The sequence below is a fragment of the Lynx rufus genome, unplaced genomic scaffold (genome assembly GCF_022079265.1).
Source record: "Lynx rufus isolate CCGP_SWC_20201006 ecotype Redwood Valley unplaced genomic scaffold, mLynRuf1.p SCAF_8, whole genome shotgun sequence".
Classification (NCBI taxonomy): domain Eukaryota; kingdom Metazoa; phylum Chordata; class Mammalia; order Carnivora; family Felidae; genus Lynx; species Lynx rufus.
This window is the reverse complement of record NW_025814896.1, coordinates 91,580,943-91,594,037: the sequence shown is the minus strand read 5'-3', so window position 1 is coordinate 91,594,037 and position 13,095 is coordinate 91,580,943. Positions and strand designations below refer to the sequence as shown.

At 40.9% G+C, this 13,095-nt stretch overlaps 1 protein-coding gene across 1 annotated transcript in view; it reads left to right on the top strand.

The window, feature by feature from the left end:
* TACR1 (tachykinin receptor 1) overlaps window positions 1–13,095 on the top strand; it is a 138,989-nt gene that overhangs the window by 67,573 nt on the left and 58,321 nt on the right. Inside the window, exon 2 of the mRNA XM_047069282.1 lies at window positions 5,327–5,521. Coding sequence (XP_046925238.1) covers window positions 5,327–5,521 — 195 coding nt within the window. The remainder of the gene's footprint in view (window positions 1–5,326; window positions 5,522–13,095) is intronic.

Here is a 13,095-nt window from a genome sequence, read left to right as displayed (position 1 = left end):
TGGTCAATGTGGAAGTTAGTCAGCAAATACTTATTGAGAATTTACCTAAGGGTTTAATGTCAAGAGATAGGAACTTCTGAAGACCTAGGTCCAGTGAGCCCTTCCTGCAAGATTATCCTGGATGTATGTATGACAGAAAATACTAAGGAATAATTATTCCCACATAATAGTCTCACGTATGTTCAGACTGGGACGAATGAAGGTATAGTAAGAATGTGGTTCTCCTATTGCATTTATTTTTATTCAACAGCCATTTATGGAGCCCCTGCTATGTACCAAGAAATTTGTATATTCAATTATTCAATTAAGCTTTCACTGAGTATTTACTATGTCCTGGGCACTGAGGGAAGCCAAGGAAACCAGCTTGAATAAGTCACAGCAGCTGCCATCTCCAAAGAATCTGTCAAGGATGAATCGAGACAAGGTAGATAGGCAAATAAACTGAAATGTGGTCCATACAAGGTTAGAGATCTTCACAGCAGGAAAGGCAGGGCACCTAAACCCAGTCATGGGACATGATAAATGGGCCAACTCATGAAAATAAGTAGGAGCCATCCAGGAGGAGTAAAATCATCATGGGTTAGTGACTACTGTACTCAGACAAGGGGCTGGATTATGGGTCATGAATGGTAGCTGACCACTTTACTAACTCCTTGTGGGCATTAAGATCTATCCACCCAGTGAGTTTAAGTCTTAGAGTCCTCAGTCTGCCAAAGTTAAAGAGTGTTTCTGAAGAGTACACCATGTTCTCCTATGGTTCTAATTCCTCCTGCTCTTCACTTCCCATAAACCAGACCAAGGGTCAGCAAACTATGGCCCACAGTCAAGCCCAGCCACCACCAGTTTTGTAAATTATGTCTTACTGACACACAGTCATGAATAGTTGCCTTGTCTGCTTTCACACTACAAAGGCAGAGTTGAGTAGTTATGAAAGAAACTTTATGGGCCACAAAGCTTAGAATATTTACTATCTGGCCCTTTACAGAAAAAGATTGCCAACTTTTGAACCAGACCATAGCAGCCATGCTCTCAGCTGCCACTATTCCTCATCATTTGAACCCAGGAAGATGTAGTCCCCTGACAGAAACTCTACCATCCCAGGAGGGAGGGAGTGGGGGTAAGGGAGGGCAGGGACTGGACCTGGAGGAAGGGCCTGGGAGGTCTGGTCTCTTGGCAGAGGAAAGACGTCCTCTCTGCCAGGTGATTTAGGGCTGGTACAAGAGGACGTTATGAGGATACTGGGCATTGTCAGAAGATTGGAATTCCTTTTCACAGTAAGATTATTTCACTCTGCCTTTACAAAAACGTGCAGCCTTATATTTTTCCAGATTTCAGGGACTCTATGGAGAGTTCTTTTTATAAAGCATGATCACGCAAGAGGAAGATAGCACCTCAGGTGCTATGTTTCAGCTCAGAGGCCACATGCAATTCAAATCAGAGCCACTGGCCCTCCGTGGGACTGGAGCAACCTGACGTGGAAAACATAATCCACACCCCACACAGCCTCCGGACCCCTGTCTCTGGCAGCCTGATGATTAATGTGTAAACCAGGAAGACGTTTCATTGACTGCCTTCTGGTCTCTTGAGCACAGTGCAGTCAATAAATATTTATTGAATGCATTTTCCTAAGGCTTAGAGCACTTGCTCAATGATAACTCATAACTGAATAAGCAAGAATTGTTCAGGGGGGTTACAAATAATTATATAAGTGTATATTAGTGGAATCCAAGCTCAGAATGGTCATCAGGAAAGAAAACACACATTCATCAGTGGACAAGTTACCTGAGTGGTACTAGGTTTGGTGTAAATAAGAGAGAAGCGTGTCTCTTAAGCCCCAGAAGTGAGGATTGCCAAAGAAAGAAAGAAGGAAGGGGAGAAAAAATGAAAGGAAAGAGAGAGATTTATATATGGCTCTATTCTGAACAAATGAAAATACATACATTTTTAAGGCCAATCTTCTGTATTCTCTCTGGCTTTATGTGCGTAATGCTTTCATCTGTCACTGAAATGGCTCCTACACTCAAGAAACGGCAGAGTTAACTGAAATGGGCTCCCAAGTTGTAATTTTTGCAATAAAGATAAAATATGACTTTCTGCAACCCATTTGGAGCTATAGCACCAATATGCTGATGCAGTTCCCCTTAAGCCCTAGTCACATTAGATTCTGAACAGTGTATCACCAATGAGGGGTTGGGGATGGGTTGTAAGGTATGTTTATTTAAGATTGAATGTTTATGCTGAGTGAAATGAAAATTAAAATCTTGCGTTTGAGATAATATTAAAAGGGGGCAATATAATTAGCACGTTGTCCTCTGTGGGGTCTCAAGCTCCTGTGAGGCCTGAGAATGGCACAGCTACAGTGAGAGCAGAAGCCTGGATGGTGCTGGAAAGGAAAGACATCTTTATGGCTATGTGTCCAGCTTTGTAGGGGAAAGATCTTGCCTCTGGGAAATGATCCAGTAAGAAATCCTAAATTAATGCAAACACTCAAAGAGATTCTGGCCTTGACTATCCAGGTCCAGCTCTTCACCAAATCGGAAAGGACAATAGTGGTTTCACAGTTCACCTCTGCCGGCTCTGTTTCTGGGTTCCCTATCCACTGCCACCCCATGACTGAAGAGAAAACCAGTGCTTCATTGCCTTCAGGCAGCAAGAAATTCCTTCAGGAGGGAAACCAGGACTTCTCAGGGGTTTTTTCAGGCGACCACCCCAAGGATGGAAGGTCATCAGGTCTATTATGTAGTGGACCTCACTAGGAAACAGCTATGGCCTCTTGAAGTCACCTAAAGAAGACAGACAATGCTTGATTCACAGTATCTTGAGAGTCGTCTTTGCCCTTTTGGTGCTCTAGAGAACAGCTGAATGATTACCTTTATAGCCACCAACTCAACTGAGGAGATTTGCCCAAAGATTTATAGATTACTGCTTGCCCCCACCAAAATATCTGTTCCAAATCTATTCCTAATTCTACTCTCTCCTGACTTCCAGACTGCCTGCTCACTTTCCAAAAGAGGCAGAAGGTAAATATTCTGGGGAGTTCCTTCCTGAAGGTTATCACTTCTGATCATATATGTAAAGGCTGACCTGAGGTACCCTAATATCCAGCCTCCACACACTGAACACCTTCAGGAGCATAAGTATAAAAGACCAAAGAAGAAAGCCTAGGTCCCTAGCAAGAAAATGTAGAGAAAGGTATTTTATATTTTTTTAATTTTTTAAAGTATTTATTTATTTATTTTTGATAGAGAGAGAGAGAGCATGAGCAGGGGAGGGGGAGAGACAGAGAGAGAGAGAGAGAGAGAGAGAGAGAATTTGAAACAGGCTCCAGGCCCTGAGCTGTCAACACAGAGCTCGACATGGGGCTTGAATTCACGAACTGTGAGATCATGACCTGAACTGAAGTCAGATGCTTAACCAACTGAGCCACCTAGGCGCCCCAAAAAAGTATTTTAAAGTTTAGGATTATGGGGCACCTGGGTGGCTCAGTTGGTTAAGTGTCTAACTCTTGGTTTCAGCTCAGGTCATGATCTCCTGGTTTTGTGGGTTTGAGCCCAGCATCGGGCTCAGTGCTGGCAGTGTGGAGCCTGCTTGGGATGCTCTCTCTCTCTCTCTCTCTCTCTCTCTCTCTCTCTCTTCCCCTCCCCAACTCACGCATTCTCTGTCTCTCTCAAAATAAATAAATAAACTTAAAAAAATTGAGAATTATGATAGGACACTCAAACGAACCTTCGCAAAAACTGAGCCATCAAGCTCCCCAGACAGGGAGTCAGATCTAATCATAACAGAGAAGAGAGGAAGGCTCTGAATGTTTCGGGCCCTTCAAGCTGGATGCTCAGCAGACTTGTCCCAAATCCAGCAAGCACACCTCTTTAAGCCCCTCCAGCAGTCCCCCTGCCATACCAACTTGATTACCTCCTCACCCTCAGTAAGGCTCTAAGGTATTTATCAGATTACCACTTGAGGTCACATATCCCACTGTCATGTTTTGTGGCTGCTTATTTATGCGCCTACTCTCCCTGAAGAAATTAGAAGCATGGAGCCAAGAAGGAAAAGCTGTGTTCCACATGCAGCAGGTGCCCAGTGCGAACGTGTAGAGCACATACTGAATGAAATTGCTTTACTTGTAACCGTGGCACCAGTTCTGGCCTACAGATCCTAGGAGTCCAAAGAGTGTAGAAAAAGAATTATGTGGAATTATGTGCAGACAGCTGACAGCTGGGATGCTATTTGTCTGCTCATTTCTGAAGTCTCCATTGACCATTCTGTCCCACAGGAGCCAGAAATACCTGCGTGTCAGAAAATCACATATGAGGCTTTGTCAGATAATATTTAAGTCCCAAAGGCAGGGTGAGATATAATTTCTACTCTGACAAAAAAAAATGCATATTTTAAGGGATGGATCCATAAATTTTGCAAGAAAAACATGCAGGGCAGGATGCCTTTCAAAAGGGAAGATGCAGAATTGATGGGATTATGATTGGTATGAAATGCTGATTGGAATATTTATTATTCCTAAGATCTCTGCTGCATTTCAGAGGTGGACACACTTGTTCAACTGGCACCATTCAGTGTTCCATCCCAGGTGAGAGGAGATGGAGGAGGGAGCAATTCCAAGTCCTGGGTCATCATTCACTTTGTTTCCCTTCAGGGTAGACGTTCCATCTACCCTGGACTACAATAAACTTAAGTGTGTCTGTTTCAGCAAATGGAGACTTTCCCCCGTGAAGCATGTGTTGTGAGCCACACACTGACTTGTAGATGTTCAAAGAACTTCAACTTGAAGATTTATCCAGGGGCTGATGTTTTACTGTTAGGCTACTACTTTCTCACCATACACATTCATTTTCCTTCAAACTGTAGACACCAACATAAGGTTGCCAGCCTTTTAAATTGCCACATAAAGACTTTAAAAACCACTATTTCTATCAGCATTATTCTTTAATCCAAAAAGGATAAAGGTAGTGTTTATATTGAATAAATTTACAACATTGTTCTTATTCTTCTAATTCTACTGTAGGCCACTGATATATACTTGGGTATAGACCATGAGTGTTCTAGTGATGAAAACTTCTCTCCTAGAATGTTGCTAGATGGGCTCTAAAATACTTAAGAACCTGGATGACTTTTCTCATGGATTTTAGGGGTTTATGTCCTAAGAGTCATAAAACTTAAAGATAGAATATGCAAAAAGGGATCAGAAAATAGTTGTAAAAATCATCAGAAGTCAAAGGTTTCCCTGGAATTTTTCATTGATAGGAACAATGCTAATCACTAATGCAAATTTTGGTGACCAAATCAAAAATTTGTCCTTTCTTCTCTGTTCCAGGTACATGGCCATCATCCATCCCCTCCAGCCCCGGTTGTCAGCCACGGCCACCAAGGTGGTCATCTGTGTCATCTGGGTCCTGGCTCTCCTGCTGGCCTTCCCCCAGGGCTACTATTCGACCACGGAGACCATGCCCAACAGAGTGGTGTGCATGATTGAATGGCCAGAGCATCCCAACAAGATTTATGAGAAAGTGTGAGTAGGGGTGACTCCCCGGTACCTCTTTTGCCTTTTCTTATTTCTTCTTTCTTTTCATGTTATTTTGTTGGTTAGGATTTAGTGTCCATCTATAAGCATTTCTCATAGCCACTCTTGATGTCAAGTTGGTATGTCCATAATTATCAAGGGATTATTATATCCCAAATACTACTGTGGACTTTGAATGAAAATTAGAAAAAATGTCAGACTTGCATCCTGTTATAGCCTACCCTCCAAGTGTTCTTCCATATCCTCCCGCCATTTACCAACAACTCTGCCCTGCCAGTGTCTGCATTGCTTTGCCTGGGAGCCTTTTCCTCACCTATAGAACACTACTCTACGCTCTTGCTCAGCATGCCAGAAGGTGGGGGAATTATCCCCTGCACGCAGCAGCTCTCAACAACTGATAGGAGTTGGTGTATGAACACCCCAGCTCCCTCACCTCAAGTGGGATGTCTCTGAAGTGTGGGTTTTACACTATATCCAAGGTTTTGTCTTGGGATTAAGCTCCAGTCACCCCAGTGGCAGCTGGCTCAATGACACACCTTTCCTTATACCACTGGCCCACTCCCTACTAGTATCTCTTTCTCCCCCTAACCAAGTCACTTGCACTTGAATCTTTATCTCAGGATGTGCCTCTGGGGAAAACCAAGCCAAACCACCTATCCTCTAGGGCTTTCCAGGTGGGGAAAATGCATTCCAGGTGCATTCAAAATTCACGGGAAGGCAAGGCCAGGGCACTGAGACCTTATGAGTTACAAGTTTCCTATAAGGCAGTCCTGCTTATCTTCCAGGGCCTGACTGATCACATTTAAGGTTTTACAAAGAAATACTGGCAATTTTCTCCAAGTCTACTTCTCCTACAGGTGACACTGAAATGGCTTATTCTTTGTTTCATTCTGCCCAGGTGAGCGGCAATGTGACATTTATATTACCATCAGTGTTCTGGACTCAGAGCACATGGATAATGTGGGTCCTTTTGAAAGTTCTCTATAATCCTCCAATCTTGGGTTTATTATGTGAATCATAAAAGTACACTGGTGTTAATAATCAGATGATCTATGTTTTAATAACAAGATTGCCATTACCAGCTATGTGACTCTGGGCAAGGATAACAATCTCCCCTCATTGTTAAAATGCAAGATGATAAAACACCGCTTCCCATAAACAACTATTGTGAAGAGCAAACAAGATAATGTATCCTCACCTTGTAAGCAACTAAATGCCATACAAAAGGCAAGATATTATTATCGAGCCGAATTCATCAGGTAGCAGTATAGTCATTATAGGCCTTTAATCTGATTAGATGGTTACATGAGACATTACCTGTTGGCCCCCAAGATTTGAGGGTACAAAAGCCTGTTGCATAGAGTTATACTGCTGCATCTGTCCCGGGGAGCATGGAAATGGGGCTTGCCAGAAAGCAATACATAAAGCTCAGACTTCGCCTTCCAGACACAGGCAGTGGGATTTAATCGATCAAGCAGTGGGGGGATTAATGCTCAGCCTAGAAGGAGACATTGGAAATTATTCTTTCAAATGACACTACAAGCCTGAGCGGGGTCTCAGCGGGAGAAAGAACATAGCTTTGCAAACCATACAGGGCCTGTGAATGTGTTCAAACCAGAAGGTTCCCTGAAAAGGGAAAAATAAAAACCCTCTGAATTAAATCCCATTATAAACTGCTTAGAAACTGCCCTCAACTGTGTGGACTATAGCATGGCTCTTGATTATCAAGATCTTTTCCAAGTCTGGTCACCTTTCTAAAGTTTTGCTTCAAAATATAGTTCATTTATCTTCCAACAAATTCAAAGTTTAATATGGGAATACAGGTTTATTTTTCCACAGATCTCTGGAGTTTTGTCCAAGAAACAGTAGTATTTAAAGTTTTACTTTTGAACATTCTGCTGTTTTATGCTTATGAATGACTAGAAAGCCCTTTGAGACTCGACAAAGTGTGCCAGATTGTCTTATTTCCTTGCTTTGAGAATTTAGGGTGGCTGTACTGGATGCATGATTAGATTTGCCGTCATTGTTTACTGCATGATTTTTTAACTTCTTTTCTATTTATTTGTTTTTATTAAGTTTTAAATTTTAATTCCAGTATAGTTAACATACAGTGTTATGTTTGTTTCAGGGATACACAGCATAACAGTGATTCAACAATTCTATATATTACTTAGTGCTCATCATGATAAGTGCTCACCTATTTCACCCATCCTCACAGCCACCTCCCCCCTGGTAACCCTCAGTTTGTTCACTCTAGTTTCTTGGTTTGTCCCTCTCTCTCTTTTTTTCCCCTTTGCTCATTTGTTTTGTTTTTTAAATTCCATATATGAGTGAGGGTGAATGGATAAAAATGTGAGGTACACACACACACACACACACACACACACACACACACAGAGGAATATTATTTGGCCATAAAAAATAATGGTATTTTGCCATTTGCAACAACACAGATGGAGCTAAAGAGTATAATGGTAAGTGAAATAAGTCAGAGAGAGACAATACCATATGTTTATTTCATGATTTTAACCTCAAAAAATGAGTCTGGAGAAGAGCATCTGATTTTATCTATTCAAGATGTGTAAGTTGTTTATGGATGCAGTAGTAAGTTAAAGGAATCCATATTTGCCATCCACGTACAGACTGTGAAGTGAAGTGAACATATCTCAAGTGCATAGTAAGCTTTATGTAAGCCATTTTTTTTGTCAATATCCTTCATAATGCATTATGATATATTTTGGGGGAATTTTTTTACTAGCTCTAAACTAAGTACTCCCTTATATTCTCTTCTACTAAAACTGATTGCCATTTCCAAAGCACACAATAATCCCAAATTTGAAACCAGAAAGAAACTTCCATTTAAGACAGTATAATGAGTAGGATAAGAATACGGGCTCTGGAGTTAAATGAAGGATCAACTCCCAGCCATATCACACTCTAGTTGAGTCATCACAGTCAAGTTATTTAAGCCTCTAAGCCTAATGGAACATTCCACAAAGAGGTATTGAGAGAAGTAAATAAGGCACATGCTTAGCCCAGTGCCAGGCACAGGAGAAGAGACTGGTGACTGTTAACTACAGCCATCAGCATCATTCATTGATCTGGATGCACAGACAGATGACTGGCAGCAGACAGTGTGGTGGGCAGGTGCTTAAGCCCAATTTGCCTGATGAAAAATCTGTGTCAGCTAATCATATAAAAGGGTTTTGTGAAAAATCTTAGATTGCTGCATTTGCCTTCTGGCTGCATGGTGAAACCCCAGTCCTGATCATTCATCATTCAGATTCTTTATTAATACATGGATTAAATTAAGCACTATTAAAGAAAAGCAATCCAATAAAAGAAAGGAAAACTTTTGAACATGCACTTCACAAAAAGAAATGTCCAAATGACCAATAATACATGAGGAGGCACACAACTTCATTCATCACCAGTCAAATATAAACTAAAACCATAGTGACATCTTACTGCACACCCATTAGACTAGCAAATGTTAAGAAGTCAGACTCCACTAAGAATTTAGAACTTTCGGTGTAATTAGGAAACAATGAGAACCTTTGTAGACTGCTAGAAGTATACATTGATAAAACCATATTGGAAAACGTTTTGTAGTATCTAGAAAAGCAGAAACTATCCATACACCATAACCCCACAGTTTCACTGAGGGGTAATTGCCCTGGAGAAAGTCATGCATGTATGCACCCAGAAACATCTAGCATATAAAGCATATCAGTGTTTTTTTTTAATGCCTGGAATTGGAGATACCCCAAACGTCCATCATCAGTACGATGGGTAAAAATTGTGGTACAAGCATGTAACAGAATACTATGTAATTAATACAATGAACAAAATGTATTTCCATGCAACATGGATGGCCCTTACAAACAAAAATTTAAAAACAAAATGAAAGTACATCTTCAAGGGCACATCAGTAGGTGGCAAAACTATAAATGCAAACAAAGAAGTAGGGACCATGAAAGCAACGGCATGTTTATCTCTCATGGGAGGAAAGGGGTGTGATCAAGAAGATGCACTTAGAGGTGCTTCTGAGGGGCGGGCACTATTATATTTCTTGAGCTAGATAGTAGTAGCATGAGTGTTTGCTTAAAAATTACTCCTAACACCAGGTGATTTTTTTCATCCACTTTTTCTGGAATGTATGTTTCATATTTTTTAACTTAAAATTAAATGTTATTCAAAGGGTTTTGGTTTTACAAGCTCCCAAGAAACTGCTCTCATTGGGACAATCCTAAGAGTTCCTTCATAAGAAACTACCTTTTGAGGTGTGGGACTTTGCCTGGAATGATATTATTCATAAGTATTTACCTTTGAATAAGCCAACTTCATTCTCATGTTTACTTGACCTCATGCATTTTGCCTTGCTGACTTTTACGCTTAAGCCCACCTGGAATTTTCCCAATTTGTTCTAGAGAATATAGGACAGATGTTGTCCCTGATGGGAGAGACAAATGTTCACCAGAAAATAAGACCCATACAGTCTCCACAGCCCTGATCCCTTGCTGCTATATTCATAAGCATGTACCTCTGGGCTACAAAATGCTACAGATAGACTTGGTCAATTTCCTGGAAAATCATTTTTTTCAATATATGAAATTTATTGTCAAATTGGTTTCCATAAAACACCCAGTGCTCATCCCAAAAGGTGCCCACCGCAATACCCATCACCCACCCTCCCCTCCCTCCCACCCCCCATCAACCCTCAGTTTGTTCTCAGTTTTTAAGAGCCTCTTATGCTTTGGCTCTCTCCCAATCTAACCTCTTTTTTTTTTTTCCTTCCCCTCCCCCATGGGTTTCTGTTAAGTTTCTCAGGATCCACATAAGAGTGAAACCATATGGTATCTGTCTTTCTCTGTATGGCTTGTTTCACTTAGCATCACACTCTCCAGTTCCATCCACGTTGCTACACAGGGCCATATTTCGTTCTTTCTCATTGCCACGTAGTACTCCATTGTGTATATAAACCACAATTTCTTTGTCCATATCAGTTGATGGACATTTAGGCTCTTTCCATAATTTGGCTATTGTTGAGAGTGCTGCTATAAACATTGGGGTACAAGTGCCCCTATGCATCAGGACTCCTGTATCCCTTGGGTAAATTCCTAGCAGTGCTATTGCTAGGTCATAGGGTAGGTCTATTTTTAATTTTCTGAGGAACCTCCACACTGTTTTCCAGAGTGGTTGCACCAATTTGCATTCCCACCAACAGTGCAAGAGGGTTCCCGTTTCTCCACATCCTCTCCAGCATCTATAGTCTCCTGATTTGTTCATTTTGGCCACTCTGACTGGCGTGAGGTGATATCTGAGTGTGGTTTTGATTTGTATTTCCCTGATAAGGAGCGACGTTGAGCATCTTTTCATGTGCCTGTTGGCCATCCGGATGTCTTCTTTAGAGAAGTGTCTATTCATGTTTTCTGCCCATTTCTTCACTGGATTATTTGTTTTTCGGGTGTGGAGTTTGGTGAACTCTTTATAGATTTTGGAGACTAGCCCTTTGTCCGATATGTCATTTGCAAATATCTTTTCCCATTCCGTTGGTTGCCTTTTAGTTTTGTTGGTTGTTTGCTGTGCAGAAGCTTTTTATCTTCATGAGGTCCCAGTAGTTCATTTTTGCTTTTAATTCCCTTGCCTTTGGGGATGTGTCGAGTAAGAGATTGCTATGGCTGAGGTCAGAGAGGTCTTTTCCTGCTTTCCCCTCTAGGGTTTTGATGGTTTCCTGTCTCACATTCAGGTCCTTTATCCATTTTGAGTTTATTTTTGTGAATGGTGTGAGAAAGTGGTCTAGTTTCAACCTTCTGCATGTTGCTGTCCAGTTCTCCCAGCACCATTTGTTAAAGAGACTGTCTTTTTTCCATTGGATGTTCTTTCCTGCTTTGTCAAAGATTAGTTGGTCATATGTTTGTGAGTCTAGTTCTGGGGTTTCTATTCTATTCCATTGGTCTATGTTTCTGTTTTTGTGCCATGGAAAATCATTTAAAACTGTATTTTGCATTTTAAAATACAAATAAGTCATGGAGTATACTGAAAAGTCCTATAATTTCTTTAATCACCCACATGCCCATCATTTATCAAAGGCTCTAATATTTTGATGAATATTCTTCCAGTCTTTTATTCCATCTCTAGGGAACTACTGTTCTTAGTTTCTTTTGAAGTGTTTTACATACATACAAGTCAGCACAAATATAGATTGTCTCCCTCTCTGTAACACAAAATGTAGCTTATTATGCACATTGTTCTGTACCCTATTTTTTTAATTTAATATATCTCAGAGATATTTCCATGTCAGTTCATGAAGAGCTTCTATATTCTTTTTCTCAGCTACATAGTACTCCATGCTACAAATGTACAGTGTTATTTAAGCCATCACTTCTGGTGGACTTTGGTTGTCTCCAGTCTTTTGTTATTACAGAGTGCTGCCATGGATAACTTTTACACGTATCATGTCAGGCTATCCATAGCCAAAAAATTCCAAAAATGGAATTGCTGAGTCAAAGATATATAACATTTTAATTTTGACATTTGCCCTTCACATAGGATTGTACTAATTCACATTTCACAAATAGTGTATGAGAGTCCCTGTTTCTCTGTACCCTACCAACAGAGTACTGTATTGTCAAAATTTTAGATTTTTGCCCATTACAGTTAAAAATTTGCATTTTTCTTATTACAAGTAGGGTTGAATATCTTTTCATAAAATGGATAATTTGTATATACATCTTATTATCTGCTTATTTCATTTACCATATCATAAATGATTACCTGTGTCATTAAACATGTTTCTACAACCTGATATGAAAATATATACCCATATGTTTAAATGTGTGCATAAATAATAATTTTGTTAACTAATCTGCTCTTTGAAAATTAATTACTCCAGTGGGTTCTTTTAGCTGACTTAAGATAAAACACTAAGCTTTTTTAAGTTTATTTATTTACTTTGAGAGAGAGAGCACAAGTAGGGGAGGGGCAGAGAGAGAGAGAGAGAGGGAGAGAGAGAATCCCAAGTAGGCTCTACACTGCCAGCACAAAGCCCGATGCAGGGCTGGAACTCACAAACCATGAAATCATGACCTGAGCTGAAGTCAGATACTTAACCAACTGAACCACCCAGGCACCTCCAAAACACTAAGGTTTAAAACAAGCTGCTTCTAGCTATATTCCTAGATCTTTGCAGGGACTACTTCAGGGTCCTCTGCCATTCTGCTTATTTTTTTTTTTAATTTTTTTTTCCAACGTTTATTTATTTTTGGGACAGAGAGAGACAGAGCATGAACGGGGGAGGGGCAGAGAGAGAGGGAGACACAGAATCGGAAACAGGCTCCAGGCTCTGAGCCATCAGCCCAGAGCCCGACGCGGGGCTCGAACTCACGGACCGCGAGATCGTGACCTGGCTGAAGTCGGACGCTCAACCGACCGCGCCACCCAGGCGCCCCTAACATTAGGATATTTTCTATAACCATGCATTGTAAAAATAAGCAGAGGGGATGGCTCGGAGCCTGGAGCCTGTTTCCGATTCTGTGTCTCCCTCTCTCTCTGCCCCTCCC